At 32.3% G+C, this 25,019-nt stretch overlaps 1 protein-coding gene across 1 annotated transcript in view; it reads left to right on the top strand.

The window, feature by feature from the left end:
• The window catches only part of LOC139512243 (multiple epidermal growth factor-like domains protein 8), a 37,039-nt gene extending 12,488 nt beyond the window's left edge, over positions 1-24,551 (top strand). Inside the window, exons 10-33 of the mRNA XM_071299728.1 lie at positions 317-594; positions 965-1,196; positions 1,793-2,007; positions 2,526-2,667; positions 4,101-4,329; positions 5,115-5,268; positions 5,877-5,951; positions 6,345-6,523; positions 7,348-7,616; positions 8,548-8,686; positions 9,087-9,267; positions 10,328-10,539; positions 11,999-12,143; positions 12,546-12,816; positions 13,238-13,370; positions 14,792-14,990; positions 15,720-15,877; positions 16,782-17,025; positions 18,020-18,200; positions 19,072-19,261; positions 20,466-20,639; positions 21,223-21,495; positions 22,646-22,865; positions 23,227-24,551. Coding sequence (XP_071155829.1) covers positions 317-594; positions 965-1,196; positions 1,793-2,007; positions 2,526-2,667; positions 4,101-4,329; positions 5,115-5,268; positions 5,877-5,951; positions 6,345-6,523; positions 7,348-7,616; positions 8,548-8,686; positions 9,087-9,267; positions 10,328-10,539; positions 11,999-12,143; positions 12,546-12,816; positions 13,238-13,370; positions 14,792-14,990; positions 15,720-15,877; positions 16,782-17,025; positions 18,020-18,200; positions 19,072-19,261; positions 20,466-20,639; positions 21,223-21,495; positions 22,646-22,865; positions 23,227-24,230 — 5,497 coding nt within the window. The 3' untranslated portion in view covers positions 24,231-24,551. The remainder of the gene's footprint in view (positions 1-316; positions 595-964; positions 1,197-1,792; positions 2,008-2,525; positions 2,668-4,100; positions 4,330-5,114; positions 5,269-5,876; positions 5,952-6,344; positions 6,524-7,347; positions 7,617-8,547; positions 8,687-9,086; positions 9,268-10,327; positions 10,540-11,998; positions 12,144-12,545; positions 12,817-13,237; positions 13,371-14,791; positions 14,991-15,719; positions 15,878-16,781; positions 17,026-18,019; positions 18,201-19,071; positions 19,262-20,465; positions 20,640-21,222; positions 21,496-22,645; positions 22,866-23,226) is intronic.
• Positions 24,552-25,019: the final 468 nt, after the last annotated feature.

Below are 25,019 nucleotides of genomic sequence, written 5' to 3'. Positions count from 1 at the left end.
AGTTCTGTAAAGATATTAAAAATGCAAAATATAAGACATTTGAATATAAGATTTATTAGTATCAAAAATTCTTGACAGAATAATGAGAAAAGGGCTGTTTCATTGAAAAATATATGGTACCAAGAGAAGGCACTTTTAAAATGGGGTAACCTCGTGTCATGAAGAGGTAATTGTAGAATATCACTTACATTCTCAGTTTCTAAAAACTATTTTACACTCAACCATAGTTGAGGTTTCTATGGCCTATTGTTTAATGAAAGAGTCATAACTTCTATACAGTATTTGAGCATATATTATTGTCTCACTTTCATTGTAGGAGAAAAAATTGCAACCTCTGTGTAGAGAAAGACAAAGATGAATGTTTCTGGTGTGAAAATACAGGCGAGTGCTTTCCTTTTGCTCACTACATCTCTCACCATATGAGTGGTCAGTGCCAGGAATGGGTGGACAGTGATGACCTCCTACATAACCATACATGTAGGGACTGTTCTGTATACAAGTCATGTGATAACTGTTTGTCACGGTATGGATGTGGATGGTGCGGTAATGTGGACAATCGTATGATAGGAAAGTGCGTGGATGGAGATTTTTCAGGTAAGTACATTGATCAGTTTGATCCACTTACTTTTATTCTGTATTCGAAATCAGATAGATCAAACTACTATTGTAATGTTATGAACAGCTTGAATCTTGGGACAGAAGGGTGCTAGTTTACCCAATTTGCATCAGATTTTTAGGGCAATGTTGTAATGCAAAGGTATACCAAACCCAATATATTCTCTACTGTAGAAAATTTGACTACAAAATTAAGGAAAGTAACACATTTTTGACAAATTTAACATAATAAGACTGTAATAACATCCCTTAATACATAATTCCTTATTTCTAGGCTCAACTCTAGGAAATATTGTGAGCATATTTAGACAGCTATTTTGTTTTTGATGTTAGATCTTTATTATTTCAGGCCCAACACATAATCAGAACTGTTCAGTGATTGTTGCTGAAGTAGGGAAAGAAAAGAACATCACAGTGGATGATCCTTCAATGTGGATGTATGACAAATGTTTAGATGTGGATGAGTGTGCTCATGATGTATACGACTGTGACGAGAATGCTTCTTGTGTAAACACAGAGACATCTTACATATGTGTTTGTAACAAGGGATTCATACAGTATGGAAAAGAGTGCCAAAAAACGTATGTATTTTATCATGTCAATGTCATCTGAAGACACATTTTGTTTATGACAATAACTCATCATCGATGTTTCTTAAGCTTTTTTGACTAAAAATGAATTATTATTTCACTATTACACTTTGATTAATTATGATTGAACAAAAAAAATTAGTTAAAATTTTGTATATATCTCGTAGCTAGTGCCCCTTTAATATTCATATTGAAATATAGCAATTTCCACCATTGCAAATATACATTTAAGTATTGAAGGTCAATTTTGAATGCTTGAAATTATTTTAACAGTGGGAGTCAGAATAACAACTCAAGAAATTAATTTGGTGTGGCCAAAATGGACTTGTTGAAGGCTGTACCTTGACCTATAATGGTTTACTTTTATAAATTGTTACTTGGATGGAGAGTTGTCTCATTGGCACTCATACCACATCTTCCTATATCTAATTAGTTTTTGTCGGTCTATATTACATTTTTCACTAATATCAGCAATAGCAGGCTGGACACAGAATTCCATGGAAACCTTTACATTTTTTTTTATTATTACCTTTGATATATATTTAATGACTTTAAAAAATGTTATAATGATTTTTTGCATGCTTCAGGTGTTATTATGATTGTGTATATGGTAAATGTTCTGCTGATTATGAATGTCGTTGTGACCTTGGTTACACGGGACCAGACTGTAGCACAGATTGTCAGTGTAACAACCAAAGTGTCTGTACAAAAGGTGTTGGAAAATGTGATTCATGTCAAAACAACACCAATGGTAGCCACTGTCAGTTTTGTTTACATGGTCACTATGGGATACCATCAAAAGGTAATGTTGAAGAAAAGAAGCATAGGTGCACTTGGTGATCGTTAACATAATTGTTTGGTCTCTTTAGGTCACCATGATTGATTATTGGCAAAAATTACTTGTCTTGTCAGTGCTGTACATCAAGCAGACAATAAAAAAATATCAGTTGAAAACAAAGACAATATCAGAAATAAAAAGAAAAACAAACAATTAGACAGAACAACAGTCTACAAAACACTATTAAAACTTGAAACAATGACTAAGCAACAGGAACTCTACCTAAAAACAAATGGCACCTATCATGTGGCTCAAACAGTATTTTTTTAACCTCATTGCTTTTTGAAAATGGACTCAAATGCTGTACCATTTAAGCTTAGAATTCATAAAAAGTTTTGGTCCGAACACAATTTGTATTTTGAAAACAGAAAATAATAATAGTGAGTGAGGACCAGCAGATTTTCCTCAAGGACTACCAGGGAAAAAGATTTTGAGAGTTCTGGAACCTCTCATTAATTTGGAAATATGATTTCTTTTTGTAGGTTGTAAGGCTTGCCACTGTAATGGTCATGCAGAAACATCTCGTGGTCAGTGTAGTAAAGTGACTGGAGAGTGCTTCTGTACTCATAATACAGAGGGAGAACATTGTGAACGGTGCCAAGAAGGTTACTATGGAGACCCAAGGTTGGTACACTTTAGTATTGGGCAATAATTCCATAAATCAATAATCTTAAATTGTGGTTTGTAATTATATATATAAAAAAAATCATTTTGATATATTTGTCATTTTTTAGCTCACCTGGCCCAAAGGGCCAAGTAAGCTTTTCTCATCACTTGGCGTCTGTAGTCCGTCGTCGTCGTTAACTTTTTACATTTTTAACTTCTTCTAGAGAACCACTGAATGGAATGAAACCAAACATGTTTGTACTTTTCCTTTTGATGTGCTGGCCAAGTGTTACTTTGTAGCCACATTTTATCTTTTTATGCCCCACCTACGATAGTAGAGGGGCATTATGTTTTCTGGTCTGTGCCTCCGTTCGTCCGTCTGTTCGCTTCAGGTTAAAGTTTTTGGTCAAGGTAGTTTTTGAAGAAGTTGAAGTCCAATCAACTTGAAACTTAGTACACATGTTCCCCATGATATGATCTTTCTAATTTTAATGCCAAATTATAGTTTTGACCCCAATTTCATGGTCCACTGAACATAGAAAATGATAGTGGGAAGTTCAGGTTAAAGTTTTTGGTCAAGGTAGTTTTTGAAGAAGTTGAAGTCCAATCAACTTGAAACTTAGTACACATGTTCCCCATGATATGATCTTTCTAATTGTAATGCCAAATTATAGTTTTGACCCCAATTTCATGGTCCACTGAACATAGAAAATGATAGTGCGAAGTTCAGGTTAAAGTTTTTGGTCAAGGTAGTTTTTGATGAAGTTAAAGTTACATCAACTTGAAACTTTGTACACATGTTCCCTATGATATGATCTTTCTAATTATAATTCCAAATTATAATTTTGACCCCAATTTCACAGTCCACTGAACATAGAAAATGATAGTGCGAGTGGGGCATCCGTGTACTATGGACACATTCTTGTTTTATATAATTTCAAAAACCCAAGAAAAGTCAGGTGAGCGATACAGGCTCTAGTTTAAAATTCCTTTGAAAAAATGTATAAACAACTAATATTGGTCAAATATTATTTTGTTTCTTGAATTCAGATTACACAATTTTGACTTTTGAATCATTTTCATTATTGAAAATATTACCCATTATATGCATCATATTTTAAAAATGTTGATGAAGGATTAAAGAGGAAATAGGTGCTTCTGAATTTTAAAATACTTGTATAGTACATTAGAGCTGTTCCAGAAAACTATGTCCCTCCAGGAACAGCTCTTTTTTTACCCCTCTACATCCACAGAAATAAAAATAAATTAGAACAACACTCCCTTTGCATTTTGGTATTTAAAATACAACCACCTACATAAAATTAAAGATGGTTGCCATCCCACGGGGGACATAGTATTATTTTGGAACAGCCCTTACAGGTTATGCAACATATTTGCAGTCAGTTGAAGATTTCAAACCCTTATTGATTTTTATACTCTTTTTTTTTTAGAAATGGCGGCAAATGCTACAGAAACTGTGACAACAGAGTAATTTTGAACCAGAAGTCAGGGTCACTTGGTTCATTCCAAGGTTCAGGGGTGACCAGTACAAGAAAGCATTGTGTATGGATTATTTCAGACATAGATATAGACAAAGTAGAAATTGAAGAGCCAATGTATGATACGTCTGAGATCTCTATAACATTTACCATTGACAACATTGTAACCAAATGTGGTCGGGTAAGTGAACTTTTGGATTATTTATGATATTGACTTTTTTGGAAAATATCATAATATTATTGTGGCATTTATTATTATTGCAATCTTGTCATTTTAGACAAAAATTCAATTTTAATTTTTGCGATATTGAGAAAAATCATGTTAAATTCATATAAGAAATTTCAAAATGAGAGTTTAAATAATTGTGACCCTGACACATTTTTCGCAATAATGAAAACATCGCAATAATTTCTGAATTTACAGTCACCTGACTGATTCAATCTTACCTACGTTTGTTTGAATTAGTAACCTTTGATAATTAGGAATATTTCATTTTCTGAGCTGTCTTGATAATATAGCATTCATTGTAGCCGAAGTAAGAAATGGTTACTAATTGTCAGTGCAAAAATTTAAATGCTGTTGAATTTAGTCATTATCATAGATAATAGCTGCTCTGTTTTTCTATACTTTCAGTGGCTTAATTTTTGTAAACATTTAATTTGATTTAATAATTTCAGGCATTTTGTAAAATGCTTTTCAATATTTCCAAGCACTTTGTTAAATGCTAGATAGAAGAAAAAAAGCAGTCAATTTATGAAATGTCTAAATTTAGAAAATGCAAGTAACTTATATACATAATTTTAAGATGATGTATTTATAAATTTCGTTAATTGTTATGTTGAAGAGTAAAAGAGCAAGGAAAGTTAATGTGCAATTGCAATAATTTTTATTTACTTTTTGTAATTCATAAATTTTAAACATGTTGGAGAAGAATATGAAATAATGTATGATGTGTATAATTACAGGAACACGTTTATGTTTATGAGGGAATTCCCAGCTTTATATATGGTCATAGTTCACCAGATACTGACACAGGACTTTTGGCATCTTTCTGTGGATCTGAGACTCCAAAATCTATCACAGTTAGGTCCAAAGTGATCACGGTCTTTTTTGAAACTGGTAAGTACTTGGGTCAAACAGTTTTCCTAGCACAATATCTTAGATATTACTATATTACTTGTTAGGCGTCTGACCCAGGACAAAGGGGAATCCAACTACACGTCTCCATTCAAATCCATTAATTGTCCAAAAAAAAGGGGAGGTTCACCCCCAAGACAAATAGAGAAAGAAACAAGATAAATAAAGAAACAAACGAGATAGATAAAGGAAGAAAAAAGATAAGTATAAAGGAAGAAACAAACAAACAATATAAATTATGGAATCACCTTATCAATCTGTCTGTTTGTCATCTGTCCCGCTTCTTATCCCAGGCATACCTGCTGTATTGTAGAACTAAGTTTGACCAGAATTGTTATGTGAATGCATCATGGGTAGTCGAAGTGTCACCTACAAAAGTCTAAAGTCTAAGTCACTGTTACTTTAACTTTGATTACTGTGATAGTAAATCCTTGTCTGATTGATGTTTGGAATTTGGAGTGGATTTCAAGATCTTTACTACACTACAGCTTATTTGAAAATTAATATTGGACTATTTTATGGTTTTTATGCAGGCAGCTTACTTTATTATGTTACATTTATTCTAATTGAGAATTGTGTTCTTTTTGTAGGTGTATTTAACCATCCTATCTGGATGTTAACAGCAGATATTGTGACCTTTGCAGGCAGTACAGCATGGCATAAAGGTAAGATTTGTGAAAGCAGCAGAAACATCCATGATATGCAAGTCTTTGAAATAAAGATAGGTCATTTTTGTACAGCAAAGTAATGCAGTAAAAATATTATCACAAATGACAGAACAACACATTAATTTAAAAAAGAACAAATTTTACTGCCGCAGACCAGTTCACAAAACTTAACTCAGTACATGGAGAACAAAATTTGTGCTTGTCACACCGAATCCAGCATTTTGAAGTCTGAGTACGATGATTGCACTCCAATAATATATGACTGCAAGGCCTGAGACTGATTCTTTTGGTTTACTTGTGCAACATTGAGGTGAATTAATGTAAAGTTAAGATTTTGAAATAAATGCATTGAGACCACTTGTATTAACTGAGATTTCCTTTTAATTACAGAATTGATTGTGCCAGGATTTAATGCCAGTTATCAAGTAAATGATTGTGGTGTCAGCTGTAGGTACCAGCAGAGGTTACAGAATCCAGTCTGCCAAGGAAACAAATGTATCTGTGATTCAGGATTTGAGGGAGATGAATGTCGCAAGTTTGTCTGTTCACCAGGATGTTTGTTTAACCAGGTAAGCATTAGTTAAAGACACTGAATACACTGATCATTCACTGAACACCAGAATTGTTCATTTAATACACTTAACATTTGCTAGGAATGCAATATACTGTTAATTAGGAAATTAATAGGGCATTTATTATTGAGAATCTTTTTTCTCTGTCAAAAATCCGAAACTCAGTTGATACAATTGCAACATTTTTATAAAGGAATATTGCAAGTGAAATTATAAAAGCAAGGTTTTGTCATTTCAAACTTAATACTGTAGCTTTTTTTTCACATTTACAAAAATGACAGTAAATTCTGAATTTTATAGTATTCAGAGATAATCCTGACCATTCATGAAATATTTGCCACTGGATGTAAAGCAAAACAAACATCCAATCAATGATATACAGGTCACTTGTAGGATCCTAGTATTGCCTTTGTAACCTCATTAGAGATATTTTCCAATGTACACTGAATTTGCCTTTCTATGATTGACTAGCCTGTCATTGGACATTTCACTAGGTTTGGTCACCTTTCTACATGTGTATTTTCATTACAGAGTTTCCAGTCATGTCATTGTATTGCATCATTTCAGTCTAATACCGTATAGCGTTATTTTTTTTTCGCAGGTGTAAATTTTCGCAGATAGAATAAAATTGCCAATATAAATTCCATCAAATTAAAAGTGCACAGGCAAAGGTACTGATAAAAGTTTTGAATTTGCCAAAATAATAACCGCCAAGATATTCCTTATACCTTATTAATGAAAATCATGAAATTTACACCTGTGAAAATAACCCGCTATATGGTAGTATTATTTGCCTTTTTGATATGTTTATTTTCTTTAAGGATTCCCAATCATGTCATTGTAACTCATCCTTGGGGCCAGTGGAGATTTTCCCATGGTACACTGTGTTCCAGCCTTACACCAGATTGCCTGAGGACATATCACGGAGCAGATATGGCCACACCCTTGTTGCGTGTGGGAGTGACAGTATGTACATGTTTGGTGGGTACTCCCTGAGACATGGACTGCTGAACGATGTGTGGATGTTTAATCTCACAACTAGTAAATGGACCCAGATTGTGCCATTCACTACAACTGAGCCTACTGGAAGGTAATAACATTGTGATACTGTATATTAGGTTATGTTTGCATCTGGTTTTGTCCAGGGTTTTGGCTTTAGATTGGGCAGTTAAAACTTTGCTGTGTCCATAAGTCCATTTATTGGCCATATGCAATGTATTTAAATAAAGAATCAACTATTTGCATTAGGATTAGATATGCAGGGAAAATGTTTTCAGTGAATTAACCAAAATGAATATACATGAAAATTTCCTAATATAATGTAGCTTTTTCATCAAAAAAAATTCTGAGTAAAAGTCATGAACCTGTCAGTTTAACCAACAAATTTCAATCTTATTTGTTTGTTTTGTAATTTGTCAATATACTACCTTTGTTAGTCTTGTATTATTTTAATTTTAGTTTCTTGTGTACAATTTGGAAATTAGTATGGCGTTCATTATCACTGAACTAGTATATATTTGTTTAGGGGCCAGTTGAAGCACGCCTCCGGGTGCGGGAATTTCTTCGCTACATTGAAGACCTGTTGGTGACCTTCTGCTGTTGTTTTTTTCTATGGTCGGGTTGTTGTTTCTTTGGTACATTCCCCATTTCCATTCTCAATTTTATAGTATATTATCTTAACAAGTGTGCAAAAAATCAAAAAATCTTATTCAACTGGAAATGTGTATTTGATTAATGACCTGAATTCTAGGCTTTATACCAATAAAATCCAATGGTAATAATTATGAATACACCATCTATAACTGCTTTAAAAGTTTAAATAGAAGCATCAGCACACAAGTTTTAGAAGGAGTTATGGTGCTTTTAGATATTCTACGATTCATTATTGTTCCCAGAAGCACATAAGAATCATAAATGTGATTCATTCAACGAAAGGCATCAATGATTTTCTAGAATTTAATTTCTATTGATTGTATTGGTGTGATAGCCCAAGGAAAAATATTTCTTCTCATTTATTATAGATATTACCACACAGCAGTCTATTTAGATTATCTAAAGACGATGTATGTGTTTGGAGGTTTTGTTAAACGAGGAAACAACGTAGAAGCTACAAATGAAATGTGGAAATTTGCTATTGGTGCTCACAAATGGACATTAGAGGTCAGAAGAAAATTGTTTTTTTTTTTCTTCTAGTTCATTTAAACTATTGCATTAAAATGTTTTATCAACTATAAATTATTTTTTTGAAGTTGGATAATATTTTTCATAGATTTCGTGGCTAAATGTGAACCATGAATTTGAAAATTAATATTCAATGAAATACTAATTTTTTTGGTAGTTTTGAATGCAGACTTAAGCAAAACACGGAAATCAGATATCTAGAAAATGCAATATTTCCTCAATACATAAAAATTGGTATCAAAGAAAATATATGAATCCACATGACAGTAGCATTCAAATTCAAATTAGATATACCATGTAAAAAATGTTCATAAGTGATTTATTTTTCTGCTTATTTTGAAATGAATGATGGTGTGTAAATTGAAAATATGTATTTTAGGTATCATCAGAGGTACATCCTGTTGCTGGACATACAATGACAAAGATAGATGACGCAGAACTGCTTGTGATTGGTGGATTTTCTAGAGCAGGTTACTTCTCTGAGAATATGTATGAATATGATGCTACTAAATCTAGATGGAAAGTCTATACACATAGAGACCTAATAGGAGCTCCAATAGGTATGTATTAGTCTTATATTGAGAAACACAAATGAAGCATTGAATGACTAACTAGATTTAGGGTATTCTTAGTAGAAAATACAAGTAAATTGTATGTGTAATGCAATCAATTGCCAACCACGCTGTTTCAGCCGAATGTGATGATATGGATATCAGTCATCGTTGAAAAGGTTGTCAAACACCGAATCTGTATGACGTCATATCATCAATATCAGTCAAGACCTATAAAGGGCTGCAAACAGAAACTTTTGATCCTTTTTATTTCACATATGTCATACCAGAAAAAGTTATGGTATTAAGTAAATGCATTGTTTATGCTAGCAAATCATATATATGCAAATGGATTTCATTGACAGATTGTACAAATCACATTCATTAAAATAAATAAAGGAGTAAGTTCGGAAAGTGCCATATTTGGCCCCAATTATAAAGTTCATGATTACAAGACAATAATTGATTTAAGTTGCCTTAAAGACATGTGGAAAAGTCAAACAGAGCTGTTTTTGTCAAAGTTTAATTCTAATACTTTGATTTTTACATCCCAAAAAGGTCAAGATAAGGGATTTTGGTGAAATTTGACAAAATCAGCTGGATTTCAATTAAATAAATGACCAGGAATCATAAAGCGCAGGCGTCGACAAGCTTAATATTCAAATAAGACATGTTAAATGTCTTCACAAACATTATTTTAAAAGATCATTGTTGTCGACATATGCGCTCTATGTTTCCTGTCAAATAATCTTTGGAAATTTACCCATTTTCATTGATTTTTTCGTGAAAAATCAATACGAGTACAACTTGTGACGTCATAATGAAACGCAGAAACGTAAAACTTTCAACAAAATGGCTTATATCCTATCTAGTCTATGTATTAGCTATAATTTATCGTGATATTGGTCAATAAATCCGAATTTGAAATTTACGCTAAAAAAGGGGGCCATTTTAGGACCTTATTGAACATACTCCTTTATAGAAGATTTTTTTTGCCAGGACTTGTAGTATATTATTTTTAACATGAATGTAATAAGGAACAATATTTTACATGTATATATAATTTTAGGATTGTATGGTCATACTGCTGTTCACCACGAAGACAAAAAGCAGTCTATTAAGACTATTTATATCTATGGAGGAATACTATACAGATCTCCAAGAGTTAATCTATCTGAATCTCCTAGAGTGGTTTTGTCTGATGAGCTGTATTCATTTGATTTAGTGAGCAAACGTTGGAATAACCTGCAGTCAACTAGATATTCAGAAGAAGGAGCTGAGGTTAGTTTAATTATATGTCCCATTCATTATGCCTCATTTATGGGCATTATGTTTTTCATTCTGTGCGGCGGTTTGTTAGTCAGTCCTTACGTCCGTCTGTCCCGCTTCAGGTTAAAGTTTTTGGTCAAGGTAGTTTTTAGGTAAAGATTGCATGAAATGCAATCAAAACCTTATGGGACTGACTTGATATCTTAATCTTCCAAGCTGATCACCGCCTTTTTTGATACAAAAAATATAGTGCATTGATCATAACATTCTATACATACTATCCATGAACATTTCCAGAATTTTGCCGATGTAATATATGCTCAGATATTCAAGGCACAAAATGATATTTCACTTGTCAAGAAAATTACATAACTTTTGCAACGTGCAGGAATCTAATATCTGTTCTAAAAATATAAATCTTCCTTTGTCTAGAATAGCTGTTAAATCAACAACAACCAATGCATTATTTAATTTTACTTCCCACTGATAAATTGAAGCAATCTTTACTGTTCAGTGCTTTCAAGCACTTTGATTAATGTTCCCTATGAGATGATGCCAAATTAGAGTTTTGACCCCAGTTTTACGGTCCACTTAACATAGAAAAGGATAGTGTGAGTGGGGCATCCCTGTACTAGGGACACATTCTTGTGTTTTGGGGTGATGTATTTTGTGTTAACTTTTTCTTAGGAGAGGAGGGAGTCATAAAGTTTTTCTATGAGATATTTAAATGGTGCATGTTGGCAAATAAAAAAAAATGATGTATGTATCATTCTTGGAAATGTTCTTTTCAAAAGTGATAAGAAATATATAAAAGAAAAAAGCTGATTCAAATGAGAAAATGAACCCAAATAATGAATATTAAACAGTTGTGTAAACCAGAAATCTATCTTAATGTGCTGTCAAAACTGCAAATATTGTTTAATGAATATACTTACTTGCTCAAATAGAGGGGAATGCAGGTTTACTTATATGTATAAAAAAAAGAAGATGTGGTATGATTGCCAATGAAACAGATCTCCACAAGAGACTAAAATGACACAGAAAATAAAAACCATGCTCACTGTACGGCCTTCAACAATGAGCAAAGCCAATATCACATAGTCAGCTATAAAAGGCCCCAAAATGACAATGTAAATCAATTCTGTGTCTGTACAATATAAGTGTTGCATTTTCTCTGCAACTAAAAGGTGTAGTAAGCTTTATCTGTTTATGTTAAACAATTTCAGCATGTATGTGAGTGTTAAATTATTGAGAAGTAGCCCAAAGAACAATTACTCTAATTTTTGTTTAATAACTAAACATCTGTACAATAGAAACAAAAAAGTTCAAACTTGAATGAATTCATTTTAGACAGGCTATATTGTACTTAAATTTTGCGCAGTAATTTTTCAAAGTTGAATATGCTTTACACAGAGCAAGGTAGAAAAATTTATCAGTTACTTTTAACTGGACATTTGATTGTTGATTGCAGAAAGACAAGAGGATATTCCACACAGCAGTTGATGTTGGGAAGTATATGGTCATATTTGGTGGACAGTCTGATGACCAACAACTGTCTGACAAGGTTCTGGTTTACCATTATCGGTGTAATAATTGGCATTCCTTCCAGTTCAAAGGTAAAATTTATATGTGAATTTATAACTATATGTATAATAAATGGAACAACAAATGTTTTTAATAGAAAAGTAATAATTTTCATTATGTTTTGTTTGTTTTAAGTTATGAATTGATATTTAAAAACATTTGAAGCACCTAGATTGTTGGTGGTGTCTGAAATGTTCCAGATGACCTAAATGCATTTTTGTGAAAGGGAAGGCAACATATGTAAAATGTTCCAGAATAACGAAAAATTCCTGTTATTATTACAAAATATTTTTTTTTATAACCGACCATTATGCTCTCAAAAATATGTATTCTTTATAAAAAAAAATTGTTCTTTATCTTATAATTTTTAAAGAAACTGTTTCATGTTAAAATATATATATTTTATATAAATTTATTACATTGTTTTCTGGCAGAAGTCCAAGAAGATGCACCAATAAACATTAGAGTGTCAGCTGCATCTGTTGCCTTGGAAACCAGTGTTTACATCATGGGCGGTTACAGTGGTGAAGTTCACAGTGGGATGATCAAATTGACACTGCCAATAGACAGGTGTCGACTGATTAAGGACGAGCATAAGTGTGTCAGATCCTCTACTGGTTGTAAAGCATGTATTATCTCTAGTCCAGATGGGAGCAATGTCACATCCTGTTATTCAGCGCACATCCATAAATTTTTGCCAAACGAGTAAGTGTTAAAAATGACAAAGTAAAGGAAAAAATGTGGGTTGTTGCTTTGGAACTTAGATTTACTGTAAACAACTTATTTTCACAAATACTTTCATTATTATTCATAGGGTACCAATATTTGTGGATTTTGTGGGTAAAGATGTTCAGAGAAGTACAAATTTTCTTTAGGCTTATATTTAGACTTTGGTAAAACCACAAACCAAAGATCCACAAATAAACAATATTTTCAAAATCCATTAAAATTAGTATCCACAAAAATAATGAATTCACAGTAATTTGTTATAATAATTACCTCCCTTGTTTATCAACATTTTCTGTATCAAATGATTTTACACACAAATTTTCAAAGCCTTGAAAAATTTAGAAATGAACTTATTTATTTGATAATGTACCTAAAATGTTATTATTTTTTGTTGCAGATGTTTTGGACAGACACTGTTACAAGGGAGAGGAGAATGTGATGAGAATTGGCATTTAAGGAGAGATTGTGATGGTTATACAACCTGTGATTCATGTTTAGCCGTGTTCCCATACTTTAAGAATATAAGACAGGTAGCTATAGCTATTACATTAACCAGACAGTAAAAAATTATGCATTATATTGAAGCAAAAATAATTATGAGCATCAATTTTATTTCTATGTTAATATTAGAAATTCAGTCCTACATTTACACAGCTTATTTATTGTGAAAATAATTTCCTAATTGAATTCATGTTAAAGCACACTTTGCTCTATTCGATACAGTGTCAACCAATTCCTGGGTTTATCACTTCTAAGGATTTATACACAAACCATGTGGCTGTAAAAAACATATACTTAAAATGAAAACATTACAAAATGACAGAAACTGACAAACGGATTTTTGAAATAAAACACAAAGTCAGCACTGAATTCTTTTATTTTATAAGAAAATATTATTTTCCAAGAATTATGTAGGTTTGGCTCATAAACATCTACTACTGTTTTCTTTGCCTAGAAATTTGAATTCAGGCCATCTTTCTCTGGATTTGGAGATATTCTTCAGTTGCTAGATCTGACAATTAACCTGTACCCTTCTCTAATTTACTAAGTTTACTCCTAAATATTTGACTTATACTTGAGTATGAATGATAAAATTTTAATGCTTCTTTTAAGTCCATGTTAAAGTACTGACCTCATTTCTGCAAGTGTTTATGGTCGTATTTCTGTTTCTATATATATGTATGTATAAGATTTTTGTTAATAAAACTGATTATAAGAAAGCCAGCCTACAACTGCATCATAAATTTCAATAAATTTGCTTAATCATCAACAAAAATCTTATACATACATATATATATACATACATATATATATAAGATATATATATATATATATATATATAAAGTCTCTGAATGATTGTATAATAAAAACTATAACACTAATTCCCATACGTTTCGGCCATTACGGCCTTCTTCATTGGAATAAATTTTGTTTCAATGTTGTAATTTATTCCAATGAAGAAGGCCGTAATGGCCGAAACGTATGGGAATTTGTGTCATAGTTTTTATTATATATATATAAACAAAAATATGACAATAAACACATGCAGATAATTTATGATGTAGTTGTATGCTGACTTTCTTATAATCAGTTTTAGAAAACGGGTTATGATCTTTTCTTTGTTCATATAGTCTATACACTAGCTATCTTCATATAAAACTAAAGTATTGAAAGTGCAACCATCAGATAAAAAATATTTCCTATTAAATTGATTACTGTAAATTTAGAAATTATTGAGTGCATTTATTATTGCTATTTTGCCATTTTAGACACAAATGCGATTTGAATTTTTATGATTTTGAGAAAAATACTGTTTAATTCATATAAAATAATTCAAAATGCGAGTTTAAATTATTGCGTTTACAACTCTGTTGCATTTTTTGCAATAATAAAAACCTCGCAATAAGTTTTTGAATTTACAGTAGATGTTTTATTACACTGTTTACTTTAGATATGCAAATGGTGTCAGAACTGTGGAGAGAACAAATGTGTGAAGGTTGGTCGCAAATGCACTGGTCAGACCTGTAAAAATCACCCAAGTTCTTCACCTGTCGGGGAATCCCACTGGTGTGGGATATTTGAATGTGGGACAAGTACTTGTGAAAGATGTAAAGCTCTGAACTGTGAATGGACCAGTACAAAAGGATATAGTAAGTTTTTGTACCAATATCATCCCGATAACTTGGGGAAACGATTAGTATGTATGAATCATGTAGTTATATTGAGAATGGAAATGGGAAATATGTTAAAAAAGACAACAACCAGACCAAAGAGCAGATAACAGCTGAAGGCCACCAATGGGTCTTCAAGGGAGTGAGAAAATCCTGCACCAGGAGATTGGCCTCAGCTGGCTCCTAAATAAACATATAAATGAACCAAAATTAAAAAACACACAAGACTAACAAGGGCTAGAGTATGTCCATTTGTGTATGTCCTAAAGTAGAATAATGCAAGTTTAATCTTAATTTATTTCCACGTCCACGTTGTGTTTTTGACTGATGGATAATACATAAACATGAACTCTTGATTCATTTATTTCCTTTCATACCAATTTTCATAGATCAAGTATAGAGTGTGTTTTCATTGATATTTGAATGTGTGGTTTTGAATATTAAAGTTTGCATATAAACTATAAAAATGTACACTTTTCTTAACACTAGAATTCATGGCTCACCGTTACCAACTAAATCCATGAAGATAAGTACCCCAGGTAATATAATGAATCCACTTTCCATAAATGTGATTATCACAAATCTTTGTCCTTTGACCTTTAATAAAGGGTTATCTTATTGGTATTCATACCACATACCTTTATTTATATTGATAAGTATTCATTGTATATCAATATTACAGTAAATATGTGTTTTTAATATTATCAGATGAAGAAGAGAATTGGTATTGCAGACGTAATAAGTCACCTAACATTACTGTATGCCCTGCACCATGTCAATTAAATGCTAACTGCCAGTCATGCATCAGAAGCGTAGGAGCAGAAGCTGGGTCAGGGAAATGTGTATGGAGTCATGCTCTACAAGAAGTAAGTTTTCTACCTTCACATTGAAGAGGTCAATAGTCATGCTCTACAGGCAGTAAGTTTTTGTACCTTTACATTGAAGAGGTCACATGTTTTGATTCTGAATGATAATTGAAGTACCACTTGCCCAAATCTGTTGAAACTTTAACACAATGTCATGGACTATAAAACAACTGGGCAAATTTGATTATGATTGTTTTGACATTTACTGTTCAAGAGTTTTGGCCCTTAGCAAGGTTTAAAGTAAGTTTGTTTTTTTTGGAATCCAAATGATATTGATAGTGCTACATGACTCAATCTTTTAAAACTTATAACAATATAATTGAACATTAACATATCAAGAGTTATGTCCTCAGTTAATATAGTGTTGTGTTTCTTTTGTTTCCTGATGATAATGATAACACCTTGAATTAAAATTTTGATACTTTGAATACCAGTCTGCAAGTTTATCCACTAGCTCGACATTTTAATAGAGATTTACAGATTGAGTTAACGTAAGCTACAATACTGTAAATTCAGAAATTATTATGTGCATTTATTTTTGTGATTTTGTGATTTTAGATTAAAATGCTATTTGAATTTTGGCAATATTGAGAAATATCCTGATTAATTCATATAAAAAAAAAATCAAAATGTGAGTTTAAGTTATTGCGATTATTACCTTGTTGAAATTTCACTATAATTAAACGTCACAATAATTTCTGAATTTACAGTATTGTGACCGTTAGATTTAGAACATTTGGCTGCAGTAGAAGTATTAGACTTGTATCATCCTTTAAACACATCATGTTTCTCAGTCTGCTTTGTATGAATAAATCTACTTGTCAATCACTAAAGATACAATGTAAATGATCAGTTAAGTAATTTCAACACAATTTAAGTCTCTGACTGTTTCTTTTTTTTTCAGTGTATGTCTGAAGCTTACAAACCTCTTAGGTGTTCTCATGGCAACTGTGGTTTACTGATTGACTCTTCAACAACTGAATGTTTAAGGCCTTGTCATGAGTTCAGACAGTGTTCTAATTGTCTGAGAGCTCCAGGGTGTGGATGGTGTGCTGGAAATAATGGCATGGGCTTATGTATGCCTGGTGGAATGAAAGGACCGACTGGTGGTGTCTGTAATCCAGGAGATATTAGAAACTTTAAAACTGGTGAGTATTATTATCTTGGATTTTATTCTAGAAATTTTTATGCCCCAACTAGTGGCATTATGTTTTTCAGTCTGTCCGTTCGTCCGTCTGTCCAGCTTCAGCATAAAGTTTTTGGTTAATGTAGTTTTTGATGAAATTTTTAAAGTCCAATCAACTTGAAACTTAGTACACATGTTCCCAATGATATGACCCCAATTCCAAGGTCCACAGAACATAAAAACAATTACATAGGGAGTAAGGCATCCATGTACTATGGACATATTCTTGTTTATTAAATATTTAACATGTGCACCTCAATTTACTTAACCATTTAGAAATGTTTGTAGATTTTCCCGTGTTACATTTGTGTAGAAAAGTAACCATACTTTTAAATAATTCCTACAGATGCTAACTTTAAAATTTGTAGAATGTTTGTATATTTATCATGTTTATTGAAGACCTACACCTCATTTTTTTGTACACATTTATAGAATTTTGGTTTTTATATAAGTAGCAAAAATTATGACTTAGATTGTTCAAAAGAAGAAAATATTCACATTTTGAGATTTTGTAGCAATGACTTTGATTGTTCAGAAGAAGAAAATATTCTAATGTATGAGATTTTGTAGCAAAGACTGATTGTTTAGTAGAAGAAAATATTCTCACTTGTAAGATATGAGATCAATCCTGTGGTGATACTGTAAATTCAGAAATTATTGCGATTTTGAAATTTTGTATATGAATAAAACAGGATTTTTCGCAAAATTGCAAAAATTAAAACCAAATTTTAGTATAAAATGACAAAATCGCAATAATAGATGCCAGCAATAATTTCTGAATTTACAATAAATTGATATTTTCATGTCTTTATTCGGTACAACAAAATACAAAACACACAGATAATTGTAGGTTAGGAGCAAAATTTGTCTTGATTATTAGTCCTCAGTGTCTGAATTTGTTTAGTTTTTCAAAGCTGTTGTATATTTATCAATATGTTTTTTGTTTATTTACATAGATTCACCAATGAACCAATACCACTGGTCAATAGTTGAGCCGATGTGGTCCTATATAAGCTGTCCTCCTGAAAATGAATGTATTAATGGCCACCATACGTGTAACAATGTAACGCAGGACTGTTTTGACACGTTGAAGGGATTCAACTGCTCATGTAAAAAAGGATACATGGAAGATTCTAAGTAAGTAAAGGGAGGGGTGGGGAAAGGTGGGAGGGGGGATGACTTCAAAGGATAGGGAGAAAAGGGGGCTTAAATTGGACATTTATTAAACCAATTTTTAACTGTTAACTAGAACCAGTGCATTCCAACTGTTCAATAGAAAAATCTTGTGAAGGAGAAAAAGGGGGAAGGGTGCAAAAGTGAGCAGTTTATGGGAACTGTCATCACATGTGCACATGACTGGAAACTGTTGTGGTCACAGTTGCACTTATTTTACCAAAAAACTGTGGAAATTATTCCGTTTTTTCGAGAGACTTCGTATTTTAATAATATACCATTATGCATGTCTTTCAACATTTTTGAATAGACACAAATAGTCACATCATATCTCAACAGAAGAAGTAAAAGTTAAAGCTACGCAAAGGTCACTTGAGAAGCCAACAAAAAATTTAAAAGATTAAATATGTCACAGGTTCAGGGTTCCTATAGTGTGCATGGATACAGATACACTGGCTTGCAAGCTATTTACTTTGAAATTATTTGTCAATTAATTTGTTTAGTGGTTCTCATTGGGGTCTAAATGTGACGTGGGATTGCCGCTATATGTAAACCTGACATGTGAAAGTCAATTCATTGTGCCGTGAGAATGGGAAATGAGGTCTAGCGGGACACGGGAAATTACAAAAAAATGAGAATTGCTTACGTACATAGTGTAAGCAGGATACAGGAATCTGTCAAAACAGTAAGCAGGATCCGGGATCACAACCCCCCAATGAGACCCCCTGTTTAGAGCTTCAATAGATTTTAGGTTACATAACTACAAATCTATTTATAAATATCTTTTGCATTAAAGTTACGTTGGAGAGATTTGATTTTGTTAAATATTTTTCAGTACTAAAGAATGTATACCAGTATGTCATCAAGGGTGTCAACATGGCATCTGTGTCAGACCAGATAAATGTGACTGCAGTTTTGGTTATGTTGGCAAAAATTGTACGGTAGAATGTGAGTGCCATAAAAACAGTGAATGTGAAAGTGTGGAAAAGACCAAACATTGTTTAAATTGTCATAACAACACACAGGTAAGTGATGTATTTAGTTTTATTAATCTTCCTAAATAAACATGAAATATTTGGCACTGGACATCAAGCAAAAAAAGGCCCTTGGTGGCCAGGTGGTCTGAGTAGTCAAACTACTGTATCACTTGTCAGTCAACACTGAGGTTGTGAGTTCCAATCCTTCACATGTAGGTACAAAGTCTCCAATCTTAATTCTAATGCAACAACGTTTGTAACGTTCATTTTGATTGGATAACGTCACTTATTTACATGGCAGCATATGACAGATTTTAAATACATGTTTTAACGTTGTTTTCTGTCAGTTTCAGAACTAACGCGTCACCAGAAAACTTAATTTGCGACCATCAAATCCCCAGTTGATGCCGTCAGAGCTTCAAATTCAATACAGTTATCTCTTGATTGACGGGGATTGTCAGATTTCCTATTGTGGTTCTCTCTGGGGCACTCCAACTCCATCCACCACAAAAAAGCACAATAATATTGAAAGTGGCATTAAACACCAATCGATCAATCAATCAAGCAAACAACAATCAATTGGTCAATATGTTTTGTGATAAATACAGCTTTTAGAATCCTACAACTTGTCCACTGCAGTTAGTAGATATAAGAAGATGAGGTATGAGTGCCAATGAGACAACTCTCCATCCAAGTCACAATTTGTACAAGTAAACCGTTATAGGTCAAAGTATGCTCTTCAACACGAAGCCTTGGCTCACGATGAACAGTAAGTTATAAAGGGCCCAAAAGCCTAGCTTTTTTTTTCTGATCAGATTGTTCTTTCTGTTAACTGGAAATGGATTGACTTGTAGGGCAGACGTAAATACTGCTGTTGTTAAAGCATCTGATGCAGTTCAGTTGACATTAAAATTATTTATTGTTCATTATATCCAACTATGGTAGAATTGTCTTTAATAATGGACACTATTGTGTCATCCTGATTAAGTATTTTGAATTGATTTATGTAGAAGCTACATTATTTTATTTTAACTTTGGCACCCTTGTTGTTATATACTTATTAAAGAAAATGAGATTTAATTGAGTAACAAAAATGAGGTGTCAAAAAGAATGTTACAAAAAACAATCAAGACTTGAGTATTAAAAATGTGAATGAAAATTACTAGAATAATTGTTTTTCAGCTAAGATGAGAATCGGACAAATTTGATTCGTTAAATGCAACCATTTAAAAAATAATTATTGTAATTACAGGGATATCAATGTGAACATTGTAAATTGTGGTTTGTTGGAAGTCCAAAGATGAACCAACCTTGTAACTCCTGTTTCAATGTCTGCAATAATCATACAAATAGATGTTCTTCTGTCAAAGACTTTAAGAAACTGAATGCCAGTACCATTTATTCTACTTATGACTATCACAAAGTGGTGAGTGATTTGCACTAAAATAATTTCAAGATAAGATCCCAAAGGGCAATTAAAATCATTAGTTAACTATAAAAGAATATACAGCACAGAATGACAAAACAAACCCCTTACAAATAAGTAATGATTTCAAATGCTCTGTAGCAATATTCATATTAATATTAAATAGACCACTTTTGAATTTTTTGCATATCTATCAAACCTTTGGTTTTTGTGAACATCATTCCTGCGTTTAGGGGCATCGCTACTTACTTCCCATGCTGAGAGAGTGGTTAAAAAAATATGATTCTATATTGCATGAATTATTTGTCAAATTGTACTCTTTTTAATTGATAATCAGCACTGCTGTCATTAAGGAATTGTGATTAAAAACCTACCGAACAAACATCATTTCTAGTTTATCCTGCATAATGACTATCACCAAGACACTTGATAAACTTTAATAAAGCTTAAATTTATGTACATCATAGTTCATCTGACCTAATAAGTTGGAGAACTTTGTTGAGTATTTTTTTTTTTTTTATATATAAATTCTGGTCCATACACACAAAAAGTTTAATCTTTTAAAAATTCTGTTTTTGTTTAGAATAAAGATTTTAGTCCTAATGGACCTGTAAGTGATCCAGTATGTATACGATGTCAGAACAACACAGACGGTAGAAAGTGTGACGGTTGTCAGTCGGGCTACTTCAGACATAAAGGAATGACCAAGTTTGATGCTTGTATTAAATGTCAGTGCCACGGCCATAGTCATTTCTGTGACAATATGACAGGGGAATGTCGTCCATGTAGAAACAATACACGAACACGTTGCTCCAGCGATGAAAATGACTCTCCAGATACGTGCTGGAAAAAACAGGTACATTGATAAAAATCTGATATGTATTTATTCAAGGGGTTGCAGAGTTCTAAACAAGTATTTTTTAATAGCAGTATGGGATTTGGAATATTGCTGTTTCACTGAAATTAAAGCACCACATTTATAAAACATTTTATTGTGAAATCTTCTCAAAGAGCACCCTTGTAAACAAATTAAATATTGCACTATTGTACCATTGTGCTATATGACCCTGGGAGACCACTGGGTTACCTTCTATGTGCAATATATATTAAAAGGGATTGAAGTTGGCTCAGCTATTGCATTATCTAACTTTATAATATTCTATACTGTGAAAGTACTTTTATTCGTGGGGAACCAATTTATGTGGTTTTCGTGGATGACTTTATCCAGTTTATCCAAGTTTATATCCTAATAATTCTCGTCGTATGTATGGGAAATAATAATTTCATGCTGTGCTTGCTTTTGATAAAAAAATATTTTACAATTCAAGATACGTTTTTAGCATTTGTTTATGTAACTTTTTTCCTTTGGTGACATGTTTATGGCCTAATTATCACCTTTGTTGGTCTTATTATGTTGACCACTTCATCTCGGTTTAACTAGTGTGATCACTAAGATTTACAAGGGTCAATGTTTATTTTGCAATTTTCTTAAATCCAGACAATTTGTAATCTTCGTTTCTAATGGCTTCAACTTTTTAGGTTTTTTTTTCAGAAAAGTAATATCCACTAATTTAAAAACCCACGCACATGTAAATGTTGCTCAAACAACGAAAATTGATACCCACGAATTAAAGTACTTTCACAGTATGTTTAGTTTTTCACAGATTTTCATACTTGAACACCCACCTAGTGTATAAGCTATGCCTGTAGAGTATATCAAAAGAAAATTTTATTTCTTTATGTGAAACACATTTGAAGGCAGTGTATCCTGTTGTAACACTACATATGAAACTTACTATGAAGAAGAGGAGATATGTGATTTCACTTGGGCAGCAGCCCATCAAATCAAGCTAGATATCACCATATTGATACATTTGTACCACACCACATATTAAAATATGCATATGGAAAAATATATCAAGTCATCCTAATTAAGGATAAATCTTTTTTTACCTATTCATATGAGTAGGCTGTTTAGATTTAATATTTTTGTAATTTTATTATAGTGTGCAGTGTGTGAAGAATACTTTCAAGGTCATCCAGTCCATGACCACCAATGTTACCGTCAGATGAATGTGGATAGAGAATATTGCCTTGACCCAGAAACACAGAATGAATGCAGCCAAAATCCTCATCCTTTGATGCAAGGACGAACTGTATTCTTTGCTGTACAACCACGATACCTCAATGTTGACATTCGTATAACTATAGATGTTCTCAAGGGAGGTAAGAAATTTAGTAAATGGACAACATGAGGACGATTATAAATACAAGAAGGCACAGAGTAAATGTATATGAGGCAACAATCTATCAACCTTCAACAATTAGCCAAACCCATACTGCATAGTATTAAAGCTATGTGCATGGAATATACATGAGTAAAACACTCCTCAATGCAAACCATTTCAACTTCAGCTTTTGTGAAATTTTTGAAAATTGACAAAAGATTTTGTATGAAATTTGTTTAATGATTATTTAATGATTTAGTTTTATTAAAACAATAATTACCTATTTTGATTTTTGTAAAATTGTTTTCAATTGTCATTGAAAAAATATTATTTCACATTACAATTTTCGTTTTATCTAGGAGCAGACGTCTTCTTTTCATCCAGTGACCAGACCTTCACTGTGAAGGATAACAAAGAAAATGGAGTACACATCTTAGAACTCGACAGTGACCTTCACATAAGAGGTGGAAGCTCTCAGAGGTGGTCTTATCCAATCAACAAAAGGAGTTTAGATAATTATAATATCCACATTCACAACATAATGACTGACTTGGCAGAATCAAAACCTCTTGACAAGAGGAGCGTTCAAAATAGTACGTCTGGAGTCTCTCATGAGTTATTGGAGATACATGCCAAGAACTTTCATACATACCATACTGTTACTCAAACAAATACTATTTTACGTGTGAAAAATGTGGAGTCGCGATTAGTGATTACTTTACCAGTTCATAGTCATAATTTAAAATTTGCTCGATTTTATATCATCATGTATGGAGTAGGTAGTAAATACTCAAACAATACATATGGAAACTTATATTTCAGACAGGATCAACCACACATAGATTTATTTGTCTTTTTTTCTGTTTTTTTCTCAAGTTTCTTCCTCTTTTTAGCCGTTTGCGTCTTGTTATGGAAGATGAAACAAGCTGTTGATACACAACGTAGTAGACAGCAACGTGCGAAAGAAATGATGCACATGGCTTCCAGACCATTCTCAAAAGTTCTTGTGTATATTGAACCAGAACCAATTATTATGTCATCAACTCCTGTCTTAAGAAGACCAAAACTTCCCAAAATACCACACAGAAATGTGCCAATTATGGGACTTACTCCAGTAGATTTATTACCTATTATTCATCCAACTATTATAAAAGAAAAAGTGCCATTTGATGTGATTCCAATAGCAGTTGAACCTATTATAAGTGGTTCGGCAGCGATAAGAACAGTTGTGATTCAGCTTCCAGGGGGAACACATGCTTCATCAAAACTTTGTATAGGCTCATCATTGACATCTAATTATAGACCTGCAAATAGTAATCCTAAATCTAATATAAGGAGAAGGCCTAGTTCTACTCAATGTTGAATAAAAACTACAGATTTATATAGTGTTCAAAAGATTATAGACCTGCAAATAATAATCCTAAATCTAATATAAGGAGAAGGCCTAGTTCTACTCAATGTTGAATAAAAACTACAGATTCATATAGTGTTCAAAAGATTATAGACCTGCAAATAATAATCCTAAATCTAATACAAGGAGAAGGCCTAGTTCTACTCAATGATGATTATGAAAAAACTTCAGATTCATATAGTGTTAAAAAGATTATAGACCTGCAAATAATAATCCTAAATCTAATATAAGGAGAAGGCCTAGTTCTACTCAATGTTGAATAAAAACTACAGATTCATATAGTGTTCAAAAGATTATAGACCTGCAAATAATAATCCTAAATCTAATACAAGAAGACCTAGTTCTACTCAATGATGATTATGATTATTATTGTCCAGTGTTCAAAAGATGGAGTCAAGCTCATCTTATGCTGTTATGCTATAATCTTTTCAGCCAATAAACTGTGTAACACACCTTGTATGTATAGGTAATACAATGTTATGTTGATGAAATATAATCAAATTACAGCTGCTTTAATACCTGTAAAAAGAGTGATATATAAAAAAGAATTATACACCAGGTAAATAAATTGTTATTATAGAAATTATATGTATTAATATGTTTAATGAATTTGATTCATTTTTGTTGAACCAAAATTTTATATTTTATTTAAATGCAATCAGTGTATTTTCCTTTGTAAGAATGCTGATGTACATGTATGCGTTTATTGTGATTTGGGCATTTATTTTCATAAGGGAATGT

Source organism: Mytilus edulis, chromosome 2 (genome assembly GCF_963676685.1).
Source record: "Mytilus edulis chromosome 2, xbMytEdul2.2, whole genome shotgun sequence".
Classification (NCBI taxonomy): domain Eukaryota; kingdom Metazoa; phylum Mollusca; class Bivalvia; order Mytilida; family Mytilidae; genus Mytilus; species Mytilus edulis.
Note: the sequence above shows the minus strand (reverse complement) of the source record. Positions and strands in the feature narration are given on the sequence as shown.